The 25073-nt window shown below is 40.8% G+C and overlaps 1 protein-coding gene across 1 annotated transcript in view; it reads left to right on the top strand.

Moving 5' to 3' along the window:
- FRMD4B (FERM domain containing 4B) overlaps nt 1-25073 on the top strand; it is a 123934-nt gene that overhangs the window by 13575 nt on the left and 85286 nt on the right. The window contains exon 4 of the mRNA XM_047096411.1: nt 8021-8105. Coding sequence (XP_046952367.1) covers nt 8021-8105 — 85 coding nt within the window. The remainder of the gene's footprint in view (nt 1-8020; nt 8106-25073) is intronic.

Genomic DNA, 25073 nt, shown 5'->3' with positions numbered 1-25073 from the left:
GATTAGGTTTTTTTTTTTTTTAAGTACATTTCATTCCAGTACTTCCCCAGAGGGAGGGGGGACACATTTCTGAATCGTCCTAGGAATTTCTCAAACTATACGGTCACACCCCTCCAACTCCCAAATCCCCCACATTCTGGCCCAGATTCCGATATGGTGCACTAAAGACAGTGAGTAAGGTATTGTTCAAGTTGGTGTGACAAATAAAGAGAGATTGGGATACAAAATAATTTTGCAAAGTGCTTTAAAGATATAAGAAAATATCAATTTTTAAAAAGTTGTAGTGTTTATGAAAAAGAAAAATACCATACGGTTTGGCTCTCAAGAAGTTTTCTCTCTATTGAAATGTAGTATTAACCCTATGGAGGGCACTGGGCTAAATATTTGACATGCATCATCTCACTGAGTCCTAAGCTAAACATTGGGGTCCTGCAGTCAGAGAGGGGGGTCTCGGGGAGAGGGCGACTTTCTCTTGGTTAGTTTCCCCCAGGACGCAGGGAGCAGCTCAAAAACACGTGCTGCTTCTGCATGGAAGAAAGAAAACATTGAAGGTGAAGGCACTTAGCTTTCCCTTTATGAACTTCAGGATTAAACCTTTGTCTTTTCTTTAGTTATAAAAGCTCAATGATACATGCTAAATACATGTGTGCCACATGGGTGTATAGAGGCCCCATCATTTATTTCTGCACCGTAATTCATGGAACCAATTCTCTATTTCCATGTGAGTCCAAACTCCCCCAGTTGCGGGGGACTTCCCCAGGCCAGGGGTTGTTATTTGCTGCTGTAAATTATCTTCTGCAAACACATGGGCCTCTTTGGTAATGCAGCCCAGATGTGAGCATTTGAAAAGCTTGATAGTGAGTGAGCACACAAGCATTTAAATCAGAGAGCAGGGACTTGGCGTGACCTCATTGGAAAACCTCCCATCCCCTCTGGGGAGGGCAGGCGGAGGTGGCTCAGGCTGGTACCACCCAGCTCCACACAAAGCAGTGTCTCAGGGTCTTGCACTCCCTTATTCGTAGACTACTTCTTGCTTGCTCCCCCACCCCCTCCCTTTCTGGTCTTCCGTCTTCTCCTCCCTGCTTTTCCTCCTCCTCTTTCCAAGTCACCTCTGCTATGCCCCAGGACTGTAACTGGCCATTCAGAGGTAACCCTTAAAGTGTTGTTTGTGACACTCAGGGCTGAGAACTCTCTGTGTTCATTGGATAGTAGTAGAAATGTGGGGGATGGAAGGGAAACCACTCCATTTCTGTCAAAGTTGCTGAAAATATGGAGCATTTGAAAGACTTTCTCAGGCTTTCAGCACCCCCTGGCCTGGTTCTGGAACACTCAGCCTTTAAATAAGAGCTAAACTTGGGGCGCCTGGGTGGTTCAATTGGTTAAGCATCCGACCTCAGCTCAGGTCATGATCTCACAGTTCATGAGTTCAAGCCCCACGTTGGACTCAGTGCTGACAGCTCAGAGCCTGGAACCTGCTTGGGATTCTGTGTCTCCTTCTCCCTCTCCCGCTCCCCACTCACACTCTGCCTTTCTCTCTCTCAACAATAAATAAGCGTTAAAATTTTTTTTTAATTAAAAAAAAGAGTTAAACTCAAGGAAGCATCATGACTGTAACCTGTGGGTCCCCATCATTCCACCTGATTTTTTTTTAAGAAAGTCAAATACAGGGGCGCCTGGGTGGCGCAGTCGGTTAAGCATCCGACTTCAGCCAGGTCACGATCTCGCGGTCCGGGAGTTCGAGCCCCGCGTCAGGCTCTGGGCTGATGGCTCAGAGCCTGGAGGCTGTTTCCGATTCTGTGTCTCCCTCTCTCTCTGCCCCTCCCCCGTTCATGCTCTGTCTCTCTCTGTCCCAAAAATAAATAAACGTTGAAAAAAAAAATTAAAAAAAAAAAAAAGTCAAATACATATATGGAATACAACACAACAGGTTTTAAAAAAAAAAAGAGACTGGTGAAAAAAGAGACTTGTTACTATGGAAAGACACCCCAATATATTCAAGCAGACCCCAAAACAATATGTGCAACATGATTGCACTTGTGTAAAATCTATGAGTAGGGGAAAAGTGTAAAATGTCAACAGTAGTTAATCTCTGGATAGAATGATTATGGGAATGATTTTTTTTTGTCTTTTTGCTTATCTATATATGTTTTTTCCTACAGTGAACACATTACTTAAGCACTTTTCTTTTAATGTAAGCATTATGATTGATAAAAGGAAGAGAAGTTAGAAAGTTTGTGAGTGGCTAACCCTGAGTTATTTTAAAGCTATCAAAGAGCAGGAGAAGACAGCAAAGTTTATCTCCTCAAGGAGGAATGTGATCAAAAGCCCAGAGGAATAGCTGATTCCTCCTAGTGTGGGCCCAGCAGAGATTCTTTGAGCAGATGTGTGGGGTCAGCTGGTGCTCTGGGCCACCCACCACACTCCCATCTGAGCGCGCAATATCCCAGAACCTGGACGGTGTGACTGTTAGTTGCCTTAATATTGACCGTGACCTCCTAAATGGCATAACCCGTTCTTGAATTTCCAGGCACTTGTTAGAGGTCTCCATCTGTGAGGATCCAACATCCTCATTCATAGGAGAGCTCCAGAAAGACACAGAACACCTCAAAACTCGTACCCAATCCCAATTGATGTTTCTTACAGGATTATGTTCCTCAGTGTGCTTTCTGATCAAAAGCAGACTTCGTTTGTGGGAATCGGCTCCCTCTCCTACATAACCGGTCCTCAGGGTGACATTGAAAGGGCAGAAGGAAAGAATGAGTAATCTGACTTGTGCAAAGAGCTGTAGGGTGCAGAAGTTAAAGCTTGGCCTTCAGCACAGAGTTTCTTAATAGCAGCACTATTGACATTTGGGGCAGGTAATTCTTTGTCATGGGCAGTTATACTGGATTGTAGGATGTTTGCAGGGTCCCAGGCTTCCGCCAACTAGATGCCAGCATGCCCTGTAAGTCAAGGTAATCCAAAAAATGTCTTCAGCATTGCCAGAGGCACCCCAGTCCACCTACCGAAAATCAGTGCTTCGGCATCATTCCTGGGTTTGAATCCCAACTCTTCCATTTATTAGCTCTGTGGTGTTTTGCACCCTCTATTGGGCCTATTTTCCTCAGCTGTAAAATGGACCTTGTTGTTGGAGGATTAAACCTGTAAACATATAAGGTGGACCCTCAGTAAATGTTAATGATTTTTATGATATAAATGACAGACACTGTTGAATGAATGAAAAAAAAAATGTCATGATGTGATATACATACAGTCTTTGAATGTGGAAGGTTTGCGACCGTCTGGCTTAGGTCACTTTTGCCCTGTTCATCATTCCATGTTCATCATTCACGGTGCCCAGCTGTCCCCACCCTATCCATCTTACCTCCCCTGCCTCTCTTCCTGCCTCCTTCTCCAAGCCTGTGTCCCTACCTTCTTCAGGGAGGACAAGAGCAGACTGTTTTGCAGTTTTGAAGGGAAGAAGCAAGCACTTTGATACTTCAGATTGCCTGGGGCTGGAGACTTCCTCCCCTTTCCAACAGGTCACAGCAAGGCCCTTACCCTCCTGGGCCTCCAGCCCTTCCTCCTGCAGCTCACAAAGAGCCACAGCGTGGCAGTGGAGCGACAGGGCAGGTTCCTACAGGCTCCCCTAGAGGGCTCTCTCTGGTTCTCCTAGAGAAATTCAGAAGTGAGAGAGCGTCTTCCTGGCGGGGGAGCACATTGTGGAAGCAAACAGTGCTTTCCTTGGGGAATTCTCCCAGACTGCACCCCTCCCAGAGATAAAAGGAGCATCTGAGACTCCCACAAGCCCTGCCTAATAGCTTGGAGAAAGTGCAGTACATCTTAAATTACTCTGCTGTCTTCAGCATGTGTTACAAAGCGAGACTAGGAGGTTGCAGGGTCATTATAAGCAATAAGCAGAGATCTCCCTGCTCAGAATGTGGATTGGGATCTGATAGGAATCTCCTTAGGCCCGCGGCCACAGTGAGTGCCTGAAATTACCCACAATGATGGACTGAAACCCAGAAGGAGGCCCCTCGCGGGACGCCAGTCACAAGCTCAGCGTTGTTCAAAATGCAAAGTAATTGAGCAATTCTTGCCCGATTCACCATCTTCAAAGATATCACTGAGACATAAGGAAGCCTTGGAAGACAAAATATGCTCAGTTGGAGAGAACAAGTTGTAACTGGTCCGAAGGACTGCTGTTTCACAGCATTTTCCTATTCTCGGTTAAAATGGACACTTTGAGAGCATTTTGTTTCCTTGAGAGAGACAGCTTAGGAAAGATAACCTGCTGAAGTTTTAAAAAGTTTCCCAACTCAGTCAAGGCCTTTTGTTATCGTCCCATCAATGGAGGAATAATAATAGTACTGTAATAATCACCACCACTCATTGACTGCTGAATGGCCTACCACCCATTATGTTGAACACATGTAGAAACATCTCATTTCTCTGGTATGTGGTCAAGTAAGGAAAGTGAGCCCTGAGAGCCCAGGTGGCTGGTTCAAAGCCCCAGGACGAAGCTCAAAGTAGTCTCTTCCCCACTTTATGGTGTTGACTTTTGATCTCTGTGAATAAGTGCCCCAACAGGAAAATATTGGCCACCTACACGTAAGTGACTGTTGACAAATGGCCCATTCCAAACAATTCCCATGTTCTGCTTTTTGCCACACATGTGTTGTCATTGGACAGTCTTCCCTCTCCCCCGAGCCATCTTTATCACACCCCTGAAGTGTGATGTTCTGTTACCATTGATGAATGGTTAGGTGAACACCTGTCCCATCAAAAAGGAACAAAGACCACTGTTGGAGGGAGCACACACATTAGAGACAAAACCTCTCCAAGCAAATGGCTCAAGCAAATTTTCTTCTCAAAAAAATTGTAGTTACTAAGCTGTATGAGGTTTGTCTATAAAACATATACCAAGTCAAAAAGCCTGAGTTCATTTCGAGGCTGAAAATGTAACCGCAAGTGTGAACTTCACAAAATCTTGGTGAAATCACTCAAAGTAAGTGTTCAGAAAGGAAACAGTAGCCTTTTGCCAAAAAGCGGCTGAAACAAAAGGTCTTTATTTTATGAGTCTGGGAGAGTTGGTTTTATTTCATTAAGAAGCCCTGAATTTTGTTCTCACTTCACGATACATGTTGAGAGGTGTGCCTGGGGAGCCATTCTCCCAAAGGACGATACGCACTTTTCATACACTCCATAAATATGAAGTCATTACAGTGGCCCCCTTGGGGGAGGGAGAGGATTCTGGATTGAGAGAACAGGTAATCAGATGCCTAGGAAGAAAAGTAGAAGGCAACAGGGCAGGTCGCCAGAAAGTAGTGGGAAACAAGATAGGGACCTGTTTACTGGAACTAGGGTATAGTTAGGGGCTTAGGCTTCAGAAATAAGGTGAATCCAGTTTCTGATATAAAGCTATCTGTTCAGAGTTAGACAAGCCACAAGCTGATTTGGTGCTAAGCCACCCAACTCCCTGCATGTGGTTTCTTAAATTCATGAAAATTAGCCAGAGGACTGGCCTGGCTAAAATGCCCTCTCCCTAGAATGCCTTTCCTCCCTTCGCTACCTGGTGAACTCATGCATTCTTTAAGACTCGGCTCAATTGTCCAAGGGGACATTTAGTGTCCTGTGACACTTAGTGCTCCGGATTTCAGCTTGGCAGCCTTCTGATTCATAAGCTGAGTTAATTGTATCCCTCCTTCGGGCCCCATGGCATTGTAAGCATGTTACATTTCATTGTGATTGTTATTGTAGGAAAGTATTATATCATAGTGATTTGGAATGTGAACTTTGAAGTCTGACAGGCCTTACTTTGAATTGTGGCTCCACCACTTCCTACCTGTATGGCTTGGGGAAGATGACTTTACATCTCCATCTCTCAGTTTCCTCATCTGTAAAAGGGCCTCGCCATCTGCTACCAATGGCATCCAGCTGTACTACAGATTAAATGAGATGATTCTCCGAGAATGAAATCAAACGATGCATGAAAAGCGCTGAGTGTATCGCTAGCCAGAAGCAGGAGCTCAGGAAACAGTAGCTGTGATAGCTGCCAGCCAGAAACCTACATCTGTTGACAGGGATAAAAGTCCATGTAGAAGCAAAGAAAGCAGGAAACTGCCACCACCAACACCGAGTTGACCTGGAAGTTCCTTCAGGATACAGCCGTTGAGTTAACTGGCCTGGAAGGAGGAGAGCTCAACCCAAGAGAGGCTCCTAATGTGGGATAAGGAATTGATAAACAATTGACTTGCATTCGCTCAGAGGGAGTGACAAACAGTGGAGATAGAGGGAGGCAGGAGCAAAGGCACCCAGGCAGAGAAAGAAGGGCAAGTCCACAGCAGGAGCTGACTGGGGCAGAAGGAAGTGAGTCACTGCCCTGATGGACACCAAGCAAGGGGGCCTCTGAGGCCAACTGCTGCTGCCTCTTATAGGGCTGGGATCTTAGACTCAAAGCTTGAGTCACTTACCCCTGGGCCACAAAGCATTACGTGCCAGAATGTGGGGTTTTATTAACAATTGTTAATATGTATTGAGTCTTTTCCATATATTATCTCCTTTAATCCTTTCCGAACCCTCAAACCATGAGATAAGCGTAATCATGACACCCATTTTAGAAAAGACACAAAGAAACTAATGAACTTACCCAAGGCCACGCAGCTAATAAATGATGGGGGAGGGACTCCCTATCTAGATCAGAAACTGATTTATATCAGAAACTGGTTGGTTTCCCCCAACCCCACATTTTCCTCCCTGTCTTAGTCCTTCACTTTCCTCCCTCACAAACCTAGCAGGCATCAGTCTTCATTAATCTCACTTAGAAGATAAGCCCTTGTTAGTGAAAATATAAGTGGATTTATTCTCTTTCTGGTTAGAGATGGAATTTTTCAAATGATTTTGCCATCTCAGTGATTAAAGCATTTGTGGTCCTTTCCAAGTTCGTGTATTTATCCAACATTCTGTCATTGTTGGGGGGAGGGAGGTGGGGAACAAATGCCCAGCAACGGTCATGAGGTCATGACGGTGCAGAGCTAAGGTCAGGCTCACCAAGCCACTTTAGCCCTGGTAGATCTGCACTCTCCCCAGTCGGAGGGCAAGTTCCTCTTCCAGTGAGCTGTCTTGGGGCATTAAGTCTCTTCATGCATTATTCATCAAATGAGCCTCCAACACTTGAGAAAAACTTCTGGGCCTCAGCTGGCCCACTGACCCTCCCCCCAAACCCCCCAGAGCTCAGCCTTCACTGGCCAGCCTCATCCTTTCAGGATTTTGAAAACAGAGGGGTAGGGAAGGACCCCCTCCTCTCCTTACAGGGGCTGTGAGAGCTCTCCTTAGAGCAGGGACCTGCATGCAGTCTGTGGCCTCACACACTGAATGAGCTAAGGCCCTGGCAAGGGGGATGGGGTAGGCCTAGAATACTCTGATTTGCATGAAAAAAGTCCAAGGTTAAGTGCTACTGAGGGCTTGGCTTCCAGCCAAGAGAAAACCCTGGCCTGGAAGGAGGACGGGGAAGGAGCAGGGTGTGATTGAAATTTGCCTGGTGGACAGGAGTGAGGTGGGCATGGGGCCCTCACACCCACCTCAAGCCTGACAACCAGAGCAGACCGCCCAGTTCCATTATATAGTTCTTACTCAGTCCACTTCCACTTTGAACCTTCAAAGCTCACCTGGGCTTTGTTTTGAAGCTGCCTGAGGGATTATGAACACCCAAGACATGTGTCAAAGAATGAGCAACGCAGAGAAAGCTGGGTTTGCAGTTGGTTACCATTTTGGATTTCTCTTGAATTTGCCGTCCAACACACAAAAACTTTCTGTTAAGAGATTTTATGTGCATATATGTCTACATTCATGTGCATATATGTGTACATGCATGTACATATACATACGGGTTACAGATTTCTTTTAAAAGGAAAAAAAAAGCACAAGCATTTCCTCGTTCCTCAAAATCCTCTGCGCCTTTGGGGATGCCAAATGAAGACATAAAATCATGCTGAGAGAAGGAAAAAAATCTGAAGAAACACACTTCTGTACTGTTTTCCAGGTTTTACATTGAGAGCATATCATTTTTGAAGGATAAAACCACCGTGGAGCTTTTTTTCCTGAATGCAAAGTCCTGTGTACTCAAGGTAAGGCACCCTATTTGTTATTTTTCAGTGAATGACTCCAGGCAGGCTGGAGTTGGGGGAAGAAATGGTATTGCCTATACTTGCATGTTCAAACAAAGAAAAATGAGCATAATCTTTCTCACTGGTACTTCCTACCCTGCCATAAAAAAAAAAAAAAAAAACTTTTTAAAAATTTAACAAAAGGCTGCTCTTCTCAAATTCTGAGCGAGAAAGACAGTCATCTGCAGGGGAATCATGCTCACAGACAGTTACCACTACCTAAATGCAGCTAGCTAATCCCCCACACAGAACAACCCAGAAAGACACAAAGATGGATCAGTCGGATTGTGATTGAAACCTCAAAAAAAGTCAGGCTGGGAATCTTTTTTAATACAGTGTGCCCTACATCTATCATAATTCGAAACCAATCTTATTTAGGGGCCCGTGCTCAGAGCCACGTGTTTTAAAGCAGTGTCCCAGTTATCTGTGGTGAGGGACGAGTTTTGTGCTTTATTGTTTTCTATCTAATCTAATCTTTGGAGGACACCTTGCTTTTGTAAAATTCAGTACACATGAATTGCCAGAAAAATGATCCCATGCTTGGGTGTTGCACCTGTGTCAAATTGCTATAGAACATTCTCAAGATGTTACCACCTTGCAGACTATCACTGCTTTCAAGGCCTCCACTCTGGCCTCCTCAGAGCACACCCTTGGCCAGAGCAGGGGGTATGGGAACCCAGAGATGCTCATCTGGAACCTGGCTTCTCCATTCTAGGTTGTAGTCTCAGTGTTCCGGAAGTCCATGCCCACTTCCGGGGCTGGGGGGAGCCCTTTCTGTCCGTATACATCACCCTAAATCTGAGCAGTGACCAGGGACAGCTGGATGGTGCCTAGCCTAGAAAGACAAGGGGGCAGGCTGTATACGGATTAGGGTACACTTCCCCTGGACCTCCAGAATGTTAAGTATGGCTCACTGCACACATACAGCTTTAAATGATTGAGGACTCGGTACGGGCAGAGTTTTTGTTAAAACTCATTTATCAGAAATAATTGAATGCACATATTTAAAGTGTGCAGTTTTGTTAAGTCTTAACATATATAATAGCCATGAGCTGGTCACCAAAATCAAGAGAGTGAATAGACCCAGCAACTACAAATATGCTTTTTTTTCACAGTAGTCTACATTTTCTAGAAGTGTATATAGATGGAATCGTACGGCAGATAATCTTTCTGGTCTTCTTTCAATGAGCATAATTATTTTGAGATGTATCTCTGTTGTTGGGTGTGTCAGTAGACCATTCCTTTTTATTGCTGAAGTGTTCCACTGTATAGAGGTACCTTAAATTGTTTTTCCATTCCCCTGTGATTTTTTTTTTCGTTTTTTTCCTAGCTTTACTGAGATATAATTGACATAGAACAGCAAGTTTATGGAGTACAGTAAGATGATTTGATACATTTATATACTGCGAAATGATGCATTCATTGGGGACGATTACAAATAAAAGTGCTATGAACATTCATGTACAAGTTATTGTTTATACACATGCTTTCTTTTTTCTTGGGCAAATACCTGGGAGCAGAATGGCTAGATCACATGGCAGATATGCTTAACTTTTTAAGGTACTGCCACTCTGTTTTCCAAAGTCGTTTTCAAAAATCAGTTGTCCACATGTGCATGAGTTTATTTCTGGACTCTGTAGTTGGTTTCGTTAATTGTCAACCTTTATGCCCATGACATACTGTGTTGATGACTATAGCTTTATATTGTGTCTCAAAATCAAAACAAACTCTAGCATGGTTCTTTTTCAAAGTTGTCTCGTTTATTCTGTTTTTACATTTCCATATGAATTTTAGAATCAGCTTGACAATTTCTAAAAACAACAAAACAAAACAAAATGAAAAACACCTAATAAGATTTTCATGAGGATTGCACTCAGTCTGTAGACTACTATAGAAAAAATTGACAACCTAGAAGTATGGAGTCATCAGTCCCATGGCACACAGTATATATCCCCATATATTTTGGTCATCTTTTATTTCTCTCAGCAGTGATTATAGTTTTCAGCATATAGATCTTTTGTCAGATTTGTCCCCAAGACTTCCATATTATTTTATAAAATCGTAAGTGACATCTTTTTATCTCAGTTTCTGAATGTTCATTACTAATTCTATAGAAATGCAATTGTTTTTGTGTATTATTCTTGAATCCTACAGCCTTTCTAAACTCACTTATCATTTTTGGTAGCTTTTTGTAGATTCCATCAAATTTTCTTTATAGATGATCATGGCATCTGCTTAGTTTTACTTCTTCCTTTCTAGTCTGCATGCTTTTTTATTAGCTGTCAAATTTATGGGCATAGTTGTACATAATATTTCCTTATTGGTCTTTTGATGTGTGCAGTCTGTAATGTTGTTACCTCTTTTGATCCTGATATTAATAATTGATGTCTTTCTCTTTTTTTTCTAATTAGTCTGGCTAAAAGTCAATCACTATTGAGCTTTTCAAAGAACCAGCTTTTGGTTCAATGGTTTTCTCTGTTGTATTTTTGGTTTCTATTTCATCGATTTCTGCTATGACCTTTATCATTTTTCCTTTCTTCCCCTTTCTTTGGGCTTAATTTTCTCTCCTTATTCTTGCCACTTAAGATAGAAGCTGAGATCACTGTTTAAAGATGTTCTTTTCTAATATAGGCATTTAGTATAAAAATTTCCCCCTAAATAGTGATTTTGTAGTGTCCCACAAATTCTGATATGTTGTGTTTTCATTTTTATTGTTTCAAAATATTTCCAAATTCCTCCTTCCTATATCTTCATTGGCCTCATGTTATTTAGAAAAGTGCAGTTTGGTTTCCAGATATTTATTTGGGGATTTTTAGAGATCTGTCTGTTATTTATTTCTAGTATAATCCCACTGTCAGAGAACACACTTTGTGGAAATTAAATCCTTTTACATTTATTGAGACCTGTTTTATGGCCCAGAATATGCTCCATCTTGGTAAATTATCCATGTACACTGGGAAGAATGTATTCTGTTGTCACTCAGTGGAATGTTCTATTAGTTTTATCACTGCTTTCAATTATGAGGTGTGTTGGTATAGCTTTCTTTATGTTTCTTGTGATTGATTTTTTTTATGCATTTTGGCAATCACTGTATTTTAACTGGTTTTATATATTGTTTACATTTAATGTGATTTTTGACATAGTTAAGTTTAAGTCTGTCATCTTCCTATTTATTTTTTGTTTGTCCCATCTGTTATTTTTTTTTTCCTCTCTCTGCCTTCTGTTGCATTTATTGTGTATTGTATGATTCTATTTTATCTCTTTTATTGCATTATCAGCTATAACTCTTTGTTATTTCCATGGTTGCTTTAGGGTTTATAGTATACATCTGTAACTCATTATGTCTACTCCGAAGTGCTGTTGTACCATTTCACATGTAGCACAAGAACCTGACAATAGTATATTTCTGTCTCTCCCCTATGAGCCTTTATGCTATCAGGGCAATACATTTTACTTTTTGATATGTTATAGATGCACATGATGTTTTTTGTGTAAATATTTGATACTTCTGCCTGCTCTTAAAATTTTCTTATTATCCCTGCTTTTTTGATTACGAGGTGCTACAGTATAGCTTTTTTCATGTTTCTTGTTTTTGATGTTTATTGAGCATCTTGGATTTGTGTGTTTTTAGTTTTCATCAATTTTGGAAATATCTCAGCTATTTTTTTCTTCAAATATTTTTCTCTGTTCCCATCCATCCATACCTCCTTTGCAAATTCCAATTACACATATACTGGGTGACCTGAAATTATCCCACAATCCAGTGATGCTCTTTTCATTTAGTTATTTTTGTGTGCATGCTTTAGTTTGGCTAGTTTCTATTGCTCTGTCTTCAATTTTATATGTTTTCTTTTGAAATCTAATTTGCCATTGGTTTCATTCAGTATATTGAGTTTTTATCTTTAGAAGTTTGACTTGGATCTTTTTTGTATTTTGCATATGACCCCTTTTTGAAATATGAGATACAGTTATACTAATTGTTTTAATGCCTTTCTGTGCTTATTCTAATATCTGGGTCAATTCTGGTACATTTTGACTGATTCAATTTTCTCCTCATTATGGGTCATGTTTTCCTGCCTATTTCCTGCATATTTTGCATCCCTGATAATATTTGAATGGATGTTGGACATTGTTTAATTTAACTTTTTGGGTGCTGCATATTTTTATATTCCTGTAAATATTTTTGACATTGGTTTTGGGATAAAATGTAATTAGTTAGACCTTTTGTTGTTGTTGTTTTCAACTCTTAGTTTTATTATTTGTTAGACTGGCCCAGAGCAGTGTTCATTCTAAAACTAATTATTTTCCATTACTGAGGCAAGACCCTCCTAAGTACTCTACTCAATGTCCAATGAATTATGAGTTTTTTCTATGGGGAACCAGTCTTGTGAGAAAACCAGGTACCCTTCCCTTCCATCCTCTTGGATAATTCTTTCCCCAACCTTGGGCAGTCTCCTTCCATGTATGCAGTGATCAGTACTTTGCATTTCTTCAGGATTCTCTCTGTGCAGCTCTCCTTTTTTTGGCATTCTGTCCTGCAAATTCTATCCATTTTGGCCACCCCAGTCTCTCAGCTCTGTCTCCTCAACTCAGAGAATCCACCATGCTCCATCTGTGTAACACCTTCACAGCCTAGAAACATTCTCATGGCAATAAGTGGGTGCTGTCATGGGGTTCACCTCATTCAAGGTTCACTGTCCTTTGTTGCCTTTTATTCAGTGTTTCTTTTAAATTTTTTTTTAACATTTATTCATCTTTGAGAGACAGACAGAGACAAAGTGTGAGTGGGGGAGGAGCAGAGAGAGAGGGAGACACAGACTCTGAAGCGGGCTCCAGACTCTGAGCTGTCAGCACAGAGCCCGATGCAGGACCTGAACTCACTGACTGTGAGATCATAACCTGAGCCGAAGTCGGATGCTTAACTGACTGAGCCACCCAGGCGCCCCACCTTTTATTCAGTGTTTTCAAAACTTTTGTTTCATATTTATTGGCTGGTTTTTTAGTTGTGTAGTTTTTTTTTGGGGGGGGGTGTGGTGAGAAGGTAAATCCAGTCCCTGTTAATCCCTCTTGGCTACAAGCAAAAGTATTCAAATCAGAGTTTTTGGCTAATTCTATGGGGAAAGTAAAATGTCTTCAGCACTAAAGACTTCATTAGAGCCTCTCTTTGTCGAGACTTGAGCTTTCTGAAGAACTCCAAGAGTTGACTGATAAGTAGATACTTACATAGCAAATACAGGATTTACTGAGTCAGAAGAAAACATTTCATAAACCACAGTTGGTCATCATCTCCTATGTGGAGAAATACAATTGCCCCTTGTTATATTTTTCACCACCTAGCTGGCCATGGTCCAGTGAAACAGTCTTCTTGATTGCTTCTTCACTGCGTTGCTATGTAAAGAAAGATAGGATGTAAATTTTAACTCATGATATTTCTCTTGTAGCTTTGTATGCTAAATTCCCTTTGTCTTCAGAAAGTACTGAAAAGTAGATTTCTTTTAAATTCTTCTCCATCTTATGAATGTCCGTTCCTGGGATTTCCTTTCTAAATGGGAGTGTTTGGTCACTTGTCAAAGAATTTAGAACTTTTACAAAATATAATATTGAAAGGCACTGTAACCTATGAATGTTATTGCAATAATTTTTTTAACGTGAGTTGTAAGAATTTAGAGTTGAACATTTTCTAAGTAATACACAGATGACTACTAAGAAACAATCCCAGGAGATGTTATAGAATCCAGTAAATGATAACAGGATCAGGTAGCTATGTGGTAAAGCAGCTTTTAAGTAATTTCTTAAGACATGATAATTTAAGAATATTGCCCATGAGGACTATCAGCTGAATCATGGACACAGGAGTAAATAAGTTTTTTGAGAACACAGTCTCAGCTATAGAACACATGTAGGTGGATTCCCGATGGGTGAAAGTCAGTCACTGACATGGTTAATTCGGGACTCATTGCTGGATAAGACAGTGAATGGGGCTTCCTTCCACACTGTGCTGATGTGTTCAGCACCTCTGATCACCCCTATACACACTTCTTCCTCCCTGACAGATAGCTGTCCCCTTCTGTCAGTTCCTTCCTTCCAATGAGGACAGAAACATATAGGTGGGAAAAGAGAGCTCTTTTTGCAAATATTGACAAAGCCACAGTATCTCTTTGCATGCTTGGTGAACAAGAAATATGACTTGTGATGAAGTTTCATACAGTTGCTGAAGCTCTGCATAGCTATGTAAATATGGATTCTGTCTTTAAAAAATTGACCCCTGTGAGTATGTCGTTTGAAACACTGTGTGGTTCCCAATGGTTTTGTATATGTTATTGCCCATACTGCATAGTGAAGAAGCCATTGTTAACTTTGTGTTGAAAGAAATATTGGGCTTCATTTTTGAGTTTGGGTATTCCAGAAGAGTCTGAAAAAAGGGATAGATATTTTTCACTTTCGCTCACTCCAAAGCAAATCCCCATGTACACAGTGTGGTACAAATTGGGCATTCAATGTATTGTTGTTGACCAACTCATTAAATGAATGAATGTTGTTGATGATGAATGCTTGTTTCCCAAGAAGTCAAGCGATAAACAAAACCACTGGTCTGTTGTATAATTTGACTAGTATTAACTATGAATGTATATAAATTTACTGCGAAATTAAACGCCTAAAATCCTAAAAAATTCACTTTCAAGTTATTACTGAATAATACTTAGCAAAGCTCTGATGACTCTAAATACAATTTTCAGCAAAGAATGAGTAAGAATGATTCTAAAGGGAGAAAATTTAATGTATCGTCTGATATTTTATTTTAAAAAGTCAAAAGCCTTTTGGATTTTTCTCTAGTCATTGTAGATATCAATTAAATGTCAGTAACAGTCTTACAGAAAACCAGTTCTGGTCAACTTCAGTTATCAAGCCATCGGCATATAGGCCAAAGTCAATGATGGCTAGAACTGAGTACATAAGAGAGTATTTATTTAGCAGTTATTTATTGGATGCCTGCTACCTGCCAGCACTGTTTGAGACTGCTTATAACTGGAAATGCTCTGAGGATGTCTTGTTTTTTCTCCCGGTTTTTTAAATCCCAATTTAAACATCAGTGAAAATGAAATTTGTTGTCTGAAAAAGAGTCTACGTTAGCTTAGTTATGACAATAACTTAGCTTCATGTTTCCTCGTCCTTTTGGAGCCATTCACTTGATTCGGTATTTCTGTTCTGCTGTAATTTGCAACATGAGAAAATATGTTAAAAATCATGCTGTTGTGTTTGCTCTTGTCAATGAAATGTAATTCTAAGGAAAAGCTCAGGGCTAGGGCTACCTCTGAAACATACCAGCTGTATGATCTTTGCGTTGCTGAGCCATTTTTTTCCCGTTTCACAATGATCTGGTGAGATTGGGGCAGCATTTCTCGCTGTGTGACCTTTGACTACTTTTATCAGATATACAACAAATGCTCATTTTGAATAAGCAAACTCCTGCCTTCTTGCCCCTCTCCCAACCACAGAATCAGAATTGAGGAGGGAGCTGGAAATCAGCCTTTTCAACAAGGTTCTCTGGTGATTCTCCTGAGCACTTTAGCTGAAGAACCCCTGGATTTTCTGTGTGTTAAACATGCAGAATGGTTAAATATGGGTTGAAACTGGCCTTGAGAAATATGAATCAAGGTCCACAGAGAACTCTAGAAAATGCCTTTTCATTTTTCCTCTTGTTTCCTGGCAGTTAAAACAGAAAAGGGCATTTTGCCTTAAGAACAGCAGAGCAGAGGAAGGTATGAAATTGCTTTCCAGCTCTGAGACTACTTGGAAGGAAAGAAATGTCTTCAGAGCCCTTTCTGTACATTTTTTGTGTGCCAGTACTGTGCTAAATGGTACACATTTCACTGCATTTGATTCTCACTGTAGCCCATAAAGAAGAAAACCTGTGATCCTCTTTTAGACATAAAAGAACAGCAGTACAGACAGGTTAAGTGATTTGCTTAATGTCACAGAGCTAGTAGGTGGGCAGAGTGTCCTTGGAAAATTACAACAGCAAGAGACCCCGGCCTATAAAAGCACCTCTCATTTGTCTGGACTTTTCTTTGGTCATCGCTCCAGGAAAATAAAAGTGTCCTCGGTGAGTCAGAACTCAGGGGCTGTTGTTAAAGAGCCGGCAGGTCATAGCCACTAACGAGTACTGAATACATACGTGCTTATTCCTTTACTTCCCACTCCAAACCATACCTGCGTTCTGCTGTTGTCTCCCATTTTACAAACGGGAATGCTGAGGTAGAGAGGTTGAGTAATGTACACAAGGTCACATAGCTGAATTAGTGGAGGAGCCAGGATTCATCACAGGCAGTATAATGCCAGAATCTGACTTTCACCACCACACATGCTGCTTCCAGATGGCTGGGGGTCGTCTGTCCGCTCCCCATGGAGGTGGTGTATCCGGGTCATCTGGAGCCTAGGCTCCCTCTTTCCCTTATTCCGAACTGTGTTGTACATGCTCATGCTCTTAGCCCAGGGTGGTTAACAGGTGCCTCTGGACGCTAGGAACCACTGGCTCCACAGGTTGGCCTGGGGGACAAAGCACTCAGATCCTTTCCGAACTGCACAAGCACTCACGGAGGAACAGAGCCCGTCAGAAAGTTACAAACGGCCGTGTGGGTCAAGTGTTCCCCAGGAGAGAGCTGTTGTCTGAGTCGTCCATCAGGTGAGGGCTCTTGAACCTGTTTGGCTTCCTCAGTGAGAATGGAGAGGGGCACACCTTCCCTTTGCAAAACAACCACCTGTGCCAGGTGGTGATGATGTGGAAACGCCGAAACTGATACCGGGGAAGCCTGGAAGCACTCGGCGTGTGGGCAGTGGTCCACCTTGGACGATCTGTTGCCCGCTGGAAAAGCCTCGATGCACGATACAGGACCGGAGGTTTAGCCCCGGTTGTCATTTGCGGAGGCCCCCTTGACCACATCTGACTTTAGTACTCAATCAATGTGTGTCACCACCACCCTTTTTTCAAGTCAGTGATTTGAAGACACGCTTGGAAAATTCAAATAGTATTGGCCGCCTTGTCCCTTTTGCTGTGTTTAAAATGTATATGTTAAAGAAAAGGCAGGAGAAGGCAAAGCAACTGGGGTTCAGGAGGTGCCCTGGGGTCGAGATCATGCCCTGGGGTGAAGAGGAGGAGAAGGATGGCAGTTGACCTCACAGAGAGCTCCCCAAGCAGCAGGCATTGATTTTTTTTCATTCATTAGCTCATTTAATCCTGGCAACAGCCAGGATTATTATTTATTATTGCTTTAACAAATGAGGAAAATGGAAACATAAATAAATTAAGTAATTTGGCCATGGTTAAATAGGTCGTTAGTAGTGGAGTAATTACTAGGCAGCCTAGCTCCAGAAACCATAGTACTTATCATTCATTCATTCAGTCAGTCAGTAAAAATTTATTGCATTCTTGTTAAGGGCCATTATTTGTGATGAGTGCTGCATTATTATAGCACCAGTACCTTCCCATGGCCTGTCCTAAATCGTAAGGATTCTTGCCTTTGTATGTTTGTGTGTCGATGTGTATTGTGTTTATTTTAAGGGCAAAATACTATGATGATACTTTCAAGGACATAATATTTCTGAAAGATGCCAGGGACCTTGGAAAGACTGAGCACACCCAGCATCCACTGATGCTTCTTGTTACTCCTTCAAATAATCTAAAAAGCAGTGTCAGACATTTTCCTAGCTCCGCAATGCTGCAATGCAAGGAATCTCACAAACAGAATTGAGATTTTTTTTTTTTAAGATTTATTTGGAGGCTGATGAAACAAATTTTGTTGCGCGAATTTTAGATATACGATTTATCTTTCTCTTAGGCTTTTTCTGTATTGAGAAGTTTTTGGTTTTGAAAGGTATTTTTTTTATTTTTTTTTTAATGTTTTATTTATTTTTAGAGAAAGAGAGAGACAGAGTGCAAGCGGGGGAGGGGCAGAAAGAGAGGGAGACATAGAATCTGAAGCAGGCTCCAGGCTCTGAGCTGTCCGCACAGAGCCCGATGCAGGGTTGGAACTCACCAACCACAAGATCATGACCTGAGCTGAAGTTGGACACTAAACCGACTGAGCCACCCAGGCACCCCCAGAATTAGGCTTTTGTAATCACACACACACAGATGAATACTATAGTTTAAATCTACAGCTGAAGAATCTCTCTCGTGAATATAAGCTACTTTCTTGCCAAAAGGATTTTAAGAAACTGAGTATTAGACCACTTTCTTGGAAATTCACCACATGCCTTGAACATGTTCAAGACTTCAGGAAGTTCTTCAATAAGCAAACGTGTGATTTTGTTTAACCCGATATTGTCCAGACTTACTTGCATATGAAATTTTTCTTTCAAGCTATACTTATTAACTGACCTCAAACTATACTTGTGAAAATGCCGCTGTGAATATATGCTATACCATTAAATAATAAAGCAAAAAGTGACAACTGTAAACCTCCTGGGTATTAGTCTATGTTAGATCTGACATAGATAAAAACCTGGTCTATTCTGATTCTTTAAATGAAACATCTTCGGAGTCAGTAAAGAGATGTTGACCTGGGTACTAAGCCAGTAATTACGGACTTCCTCTGCTTCAGACTGAGCAGGAGTAGATACCAAACCAAAAAGGAGGAGAACTTGGGTCATTAATGCCTTAATAGATTTCACTATGCTCTCTTTTCTTTGCTAATAAGTTCCCATCTCTTTGTACCTCAAATAAATGTAGAAATACAAATGAGCCAAGCATTAGTAATCCTATTAAAAATTAGAGGTATTGTAAGCCTATCCAATCACATATATTCTTATCCTCCTTCTTACCCCATTTCTTGACTGAGATCTTTTTAGATGTGCCCTTTCATTAGTAGACTTAGTGAGAGTCTCAGCCTAACACCCCTGATACACACTCTTACCACACTTAGAGTGATACAACATATTGCATAATTGCCTCAGAATCTTAATGCCATTTGCACTTAAGTGTGTGAACCCAGAGGCGCCAAAGCTCTCTTAAAAGTCTATGTGGCTTTCGAGGGCAGTCGGGCCACGTCCATAAAAAGTAAGAATATATCGGGGAGCCTGGGAGCTCAGTAGGTTAAGCATCCTGACTCTTGATCTCGACTCAGGTCATGATCTCACTGTTTCGTGAGTTCAAGCCCCACACTGGTCTCTGTGCTGACAGTGTGGAGCCTGCCTGAGATTCTCTCCTCTCTCTCTTCCCCTCCCCCACTCATGCTGTGTCTCTCTGTCTCTCTCAAAAAAAATAAACATAAAAAAATTTTCAAAACATAAGAACATATCTTTTTACCCAGCTGTCCATCAACTTTAGGAATTATTAAAATATGAAAAGATAAATATAAAAAGATCTTAGATAATTGTTTCTAATAGTAGGAAACTGGAAACTGCCTAAATACACTTTAACGGGGGATTAATTAAGTAAAGGCCAAATCATTCATGTGATTGGGTATTGTGTAGTCATCTAAGAGTAGATTAGTCCTGCTCTATTGATATGGAAATGTGTCGAAACTACACTGTCACATTTAAAAAGAGTCAAGTTATTGGGGTGCCTGGGTGGCTCAATCAGTTAAGTATCTGACTTCGGCTCAGGTCATGATCTCACGGTTCGTGAGTTCAAGCCCCGTGTTGGGCTCAGTGCTGACAGCTCAGAGGCTGGAGCCTGCTTCAGATTCTGTGACTCCCTCTCTCTGTCTCTCCCCTGCTCACACTCTGTCTGTCTGTCTCTCTCAAAAATAAATAAAACGTTAAAATTTTTTTAAAGAAGTTACAGAACTATAAATATAGTGTGATTGTAGTTAACTTTATTATTTACTTTTATGTATATTAAATGTACCGATAAGAAAAAATAGAAAAAAGTATGGCATAGCCTAAATTTCTATTATCTCTGAGAGAGAGATTATGGAACTTTTGCCTCCTAAGCAATGCTTTTATAATTTTCTTTAACAAGAAGGTTGGGGGCACCTGGGTGGCTCAGTCACTTGAGCATCCGACTTCGGCTCAGGTCATGATCTCACAGTTTATGAGTTCGAGCCCCATGTTAGGCTTGCTGCTGTCAGCACAGAGCCCACTTGGGATCCTCTGTCCCACTCTCTCTGCCCCTCTCCCACTTGCGCTCTCAAAAATAAGTAAACATTACCAAAAAAAAAAAAAAAAAAAAAAAACGAAGAAGCTTGAATGAGTTTAAATCATAAAAAATAAAGACAAAACCAATCAGTGTGTTCGCTGAACTTTACCTCTTTAAAGCTGTGTGAAGAGAATAAAGATTTTTTCTCATCACTTTCCTTCTGTTAGAAAAACGCTCCATCACCTTTCTCGCCGGGCAAAGCTAATGGAAGTCGAAAATTCCTAATTGCTTTATCTGGAAAAGCAAAAGGTCTTCTCTTAAAGACAACTGGCAGAATGGGTTTGTTTGTTGTTTTTTTTTTTTTTTTTCCACTTGTAAAAATCACACTTGTCAATTGTAGAAAATTTAGAAAATGAAGAAAAATGCAAAAAAAAAAGGTGTTGATTCATAATCCAAAGACTAGGGCATTAATTGTATTATTTTGACATCTTTCTTTCTTTTGAGCATGTCTTTTTCTTGGTTGAGATCAGTTGCTGACTACATTTTACGTTTTGTTCGACTTTAAACTTTTTATGTATGTTTAGGCTTTAGCTGTACCTGGTCCACTTTTCTTCCTCTATTCTGTAGGTTCTTATGTTTGGGGACTCTGTGCAGTATGGGGAAGGAGTGCAGAGATGCTTGGCAGTGACAGAGTTCTATTTCATTAAATATAAATTCATACAGTGAGGATGGGACCAAGTTTTCTTTATGTCGGAATCCCTAGGACGTACATCGTGGGTAAAAGTTTGTTAAACGGCTGAAAAAGTGAATGAGTGAATGATTAAAGAATGGACAAAGGGGTAGCAGGGTTGAGGCATTTTAGAAAGTAAAATCAACAAGACTGAGTGCTTCCCGAGTCTTAGCTGGTCCCTGCTGCCTACAGAGGCTGTGTGGCGCAATGACTCTGCAACCGGGCAGAGTTTCGTCTCAACAGCAGCCTCGGCTCAACAACATAGCCTTGGCTCTTACCTGGGCATGGCGCCTCCACTTTTAAGCCTCTGTTTTATCAACTGGTAAAGTGAGAGCAGTAATCGTTCCTGCCTCAATGCATGAGTTAATATGTGCAAAATGTATCGAACAGTGTCTGGCACAGTGTGTTACGATTAATATTTTTGCTATTATTAATAATCTATTATTATTACTACTATCAGCGCCTTACGTGAGGACGCGCAAAGCCTGGCTTATTACTGGAGCCTCACTCACCCTGTGGTCAAACTGTAAGAACACCTCATTCCCTGACTCTCCCAGCCTTTCTCAAACTTCTGTGCCTTTTTTTATAGACTTCTCCTGCTGACTGCCTTTCTCCTCCCTTCATTTCCCGCTGGCTAATTCCCACTCATCCTTCAGAAATCAGCTCCAGTCCCTGCCCCTTAAGCAAGTCTTTCCTCCCCTTGTGGCCCTCCACCAGCGTGTCCTACAGCGGCCAGTTCTTCCAGCCTCCAAAATATCCTTGAAAGACTTCTCCTAACTCTCCTTCCATTGTGTTGAATTGTTTGTCCCTGTGTCTGCCACCAACAACCAGACTACGTTCTCGGGACCGGGGCAGCTCTTACTCATGTTTATGGCCCACCCATTGGCACAGAGCCCGGCCTGTACCAGAGGGCCCCCCCCCCAGAGAATACTGGCGAAGTGTGTAAATGGAGTTTACACTAGCAACTCAATGGGTCAGTTTTTCAAAGTGGGCTTGTGAAAAGATCCAGTTAAATTGAAAATCAGTTCTGAGTAACACCCATAAAATTAGACTTTTTCAGCTTTCAATCTTACTTTGTTTTCACTACTTAAGATGTCGCAGCTCCCTAATTCAATTTTCCAGAGTTGATATTGTACTTGTAACCTTGAAATTTAATATACTGGACTTATTGGAATACAATTTGGGCATAATGTGATCAGATTTTTAAAGCACAGCGGTCTCCGCATATGCACTGTAACTTTTGTTGCTCTATTCACTATAAATATCTTTTGGAAACATTTAGCAGAATCACTGTAAAATCAGCTACAAGGATAGGTGAACGCACTGCTCTGCTCTTCTATTCAAACATCTTCTCTTGCAATTCCAAAGAAATAAGTCACCAACTTTTGATGGCCTCTGGGAATCTTTGAGAATATAGGCAGAGGGAATCCACTTAATCCTAAAACTTCACATTATCCGAGTCTTCTAGCATTTTCTCCCACCTACCCATTCAGCAATACTACCTTGGATATCACTGACTTTTCTTTTTCCTTCTTACTGGAGCCACCATTACCATAGAGGCAACAAAAAAAGCAGGGATGGAAGAAACATGGAGAAATGAATCTTCCCCAAAGTTAATAAATGATCTTCTGAATAATGAAAACGTGACTGTTTTTTGAGAAACATTCTCCTACAACCTAGAAAGGCACTTTGATAATTCAGTACTGTTCCAGCTGCCTGTTCATGGCAAAGAGACTTTTTTTAAGTACACATTCGTGAAAAGCCAGTTACTATCCCTATTTATAACAGAGAGGAATTGTCTTAGTTCCATTTAACCTAACAGAACATGAAGCATATTCCTCTGTAACCAATCCATTACTTCAGCACCCCATTCATGGTTCTTGTCCCAGAATTATTGCGTGTAGTTCAACAAACAACAATTTGAGTAGTCACCAACAACTAAAACATATTCAGTATATCTGCTAACCTGGCGGCTTTAGCATTTGGGATTTGAGTGAAGGTGTGTGTGTGTGTGTGTGTGTGTGTGTGTGTGTGTGTGTGTATGTGCGCGCCCATGCACGCACATGTGTTTTAATCCTCAAGCTCTTTTCAAGATGCTGAAATAATTTAAAGGATCAGTAACAGAAATTGAATTTTGCAGGCTTTAAGATCTGTCTACACATAGGGAGCGTGCCTTCTCATAATAACCAGCCATCAGTATTTACCAAGTGAAGTCACTAAACATCAGAGTTGGTTTGAAGACTAGCCAGTCTATGAGGAACAAAGAAATCTAATATCCTATTTTAAAGGGCTATTGTGAGTTTTATGATAAATATATCACCTTTGTCTGTTTCATGTGGTTTTTCCCTCTGTTTTCCTAACATTGAAATTATGTGCATCTTAAACCATGAGCATTTGGATATATGCTACCTTGTGCATTGGTGAGAATCAAAGTTTTCATAATAATAGCTTATAACGCATGGCAAGTTTAATCCTCAGGGACTTTCCATATGTGCTCTATCATTTGCCTTTATCACCTTCCTGAGATGGTAGAGGGGAAGGTATTTGGTCCTCAGATGAAAAAACTGAGGCCCACAGAGGTAAAAGAACCTCGTCACAGAGTAAATAACAAGGAAAATGCCCTCCAGGTAGCACTAGCCAGAGTAAATTTACAAAGTGAATTCTTTGTTCACAGATAGGATATATCACCAGCACAAGTAGGCACTCAAATATTTGTTGAATACATTGAGAAGAGCTACTAAAAATGCAATTGAAAGGCCTGTATTTCATAGCGGTGCCATTTAGCATGAATTATCTTAAAACATTTAAACTCAGTATTCAGACTTTTGGTAAAACGTTATCTCAGAAATCAGATATAAGAAGACCATTACAGCTAAATTTGACTCAAAAATCACAAAAATAGTATGAGAAATGTTTGGACAGGGCAAAGAGGTGATAGATGGTCCGTTCGGCTGAAAATGCAATGTGTTAAAATGTAGGAATGAATGAAAAGACTCTGTAAGAAGTTTTCTCGATTTATTCTAGAAATCAAATTTCTTCATGTTTCCTGCTTTTGAAAATGCTTAGGCTGACATTCTTGAAGGCACACATCTTGGATTTCAAAAGGAATATGGCAAAGAAACTTCTCAAAACAAATGTATCCACACCAGATCTCTCTCTCTCTCTCTCTCTCTGTCCATCTGTTTACCTCTCTGTCCTCTTTTTTTAACCCATACTAGAGCCAGATGTATTTTGCCCCCTTGAAGTGTTACACATGCTTAGGAGGCTTTAGGAGGAGGTTTGAAGGGCTATCTTTATATTTTTCAGATAAAAGAAATTGAACAGAAGACTCCCATTTCATAATTAAGTAGGCCTAATACTGATGTGTTACAATATGGATTCATTAGGAAATAGACTAAGATATCCATTTCAGGTAAACCTCTTGAACTGGCCACAAACAGTTACACGTGTAATATGTACTGTAAGAGTGCCATTTACTTCTCAGCTAAAGTCAGTATTTCACGGGTGTTAGACACCAACCAAGATGGTTCGCTCCTTAGAGAGACTGCCTGAAGTTTGGCCCAATGCACGACATGGGGAAGTGGGGAGAATGAGAAGAGAGGGTCCCAACTGGCTGGCTTTGAGTCCTGGCTCCTCCATTCACAGGTTGGGTGGCCTTGAGCAACAGTCTCTGCTCTCTTCCTCAGCTTCAGTCTCCCCACATTACCTCCTCATAGGGTTGTCATGACGATCCAGTGAATTAATACTTGTCAGCCTCTGGGAACAGATAATTAGGACTTCACTGTTTCTTGTTTTTGTTGTTGTGTTTGATAGTATTATTCCAAAATTCTGTTACAAGATGTTCTCATTTATAAGAAGTGGTTGAGCATAAAAAAACTCACAATTATGGCATAGAAGGAGAACGCTGGTGAAAATATTTTAAATGTGGCATGATCTGTTGGGAAAAAATAATAAATAATAACTAACCTAATCGGATAGATGTACAATAGTCCTGAAAATAAAAGTATCATTGTACATTTACTCATGCCAAAAAAAAAAAAAATCTAGATAGGGTACTAACTTCAGCATAAAGTTATTTATTTTACTAACAGGCTTCTTTATTAAAAGGCTTAATTTTAAC

The sequence above is a fragment of the Lynx rufus genome, unplaced genomic scaffold, assembly GCF_022079265.1.
Source record: "Lynx rufus isolate CCGP_SWC_20201006 ecotype Redwood Valley unplaced genomic scaffold, mLynRuf1.p SCAF_4, whole genome shotgun sequence".
In the NCBI taxonomy this organism is placed as follows: domain Eukaryota; kingdom Metazoa; phylum Chordata; class Mammalia; order Carnivora; family Felidae; genus Lynx; species Lynx rufus.
The sequence above is the reverse complement of the archived record's forward strand: the minus strand, read 5'-3'. Positions and strand labels throughout refer to the sequence as shown.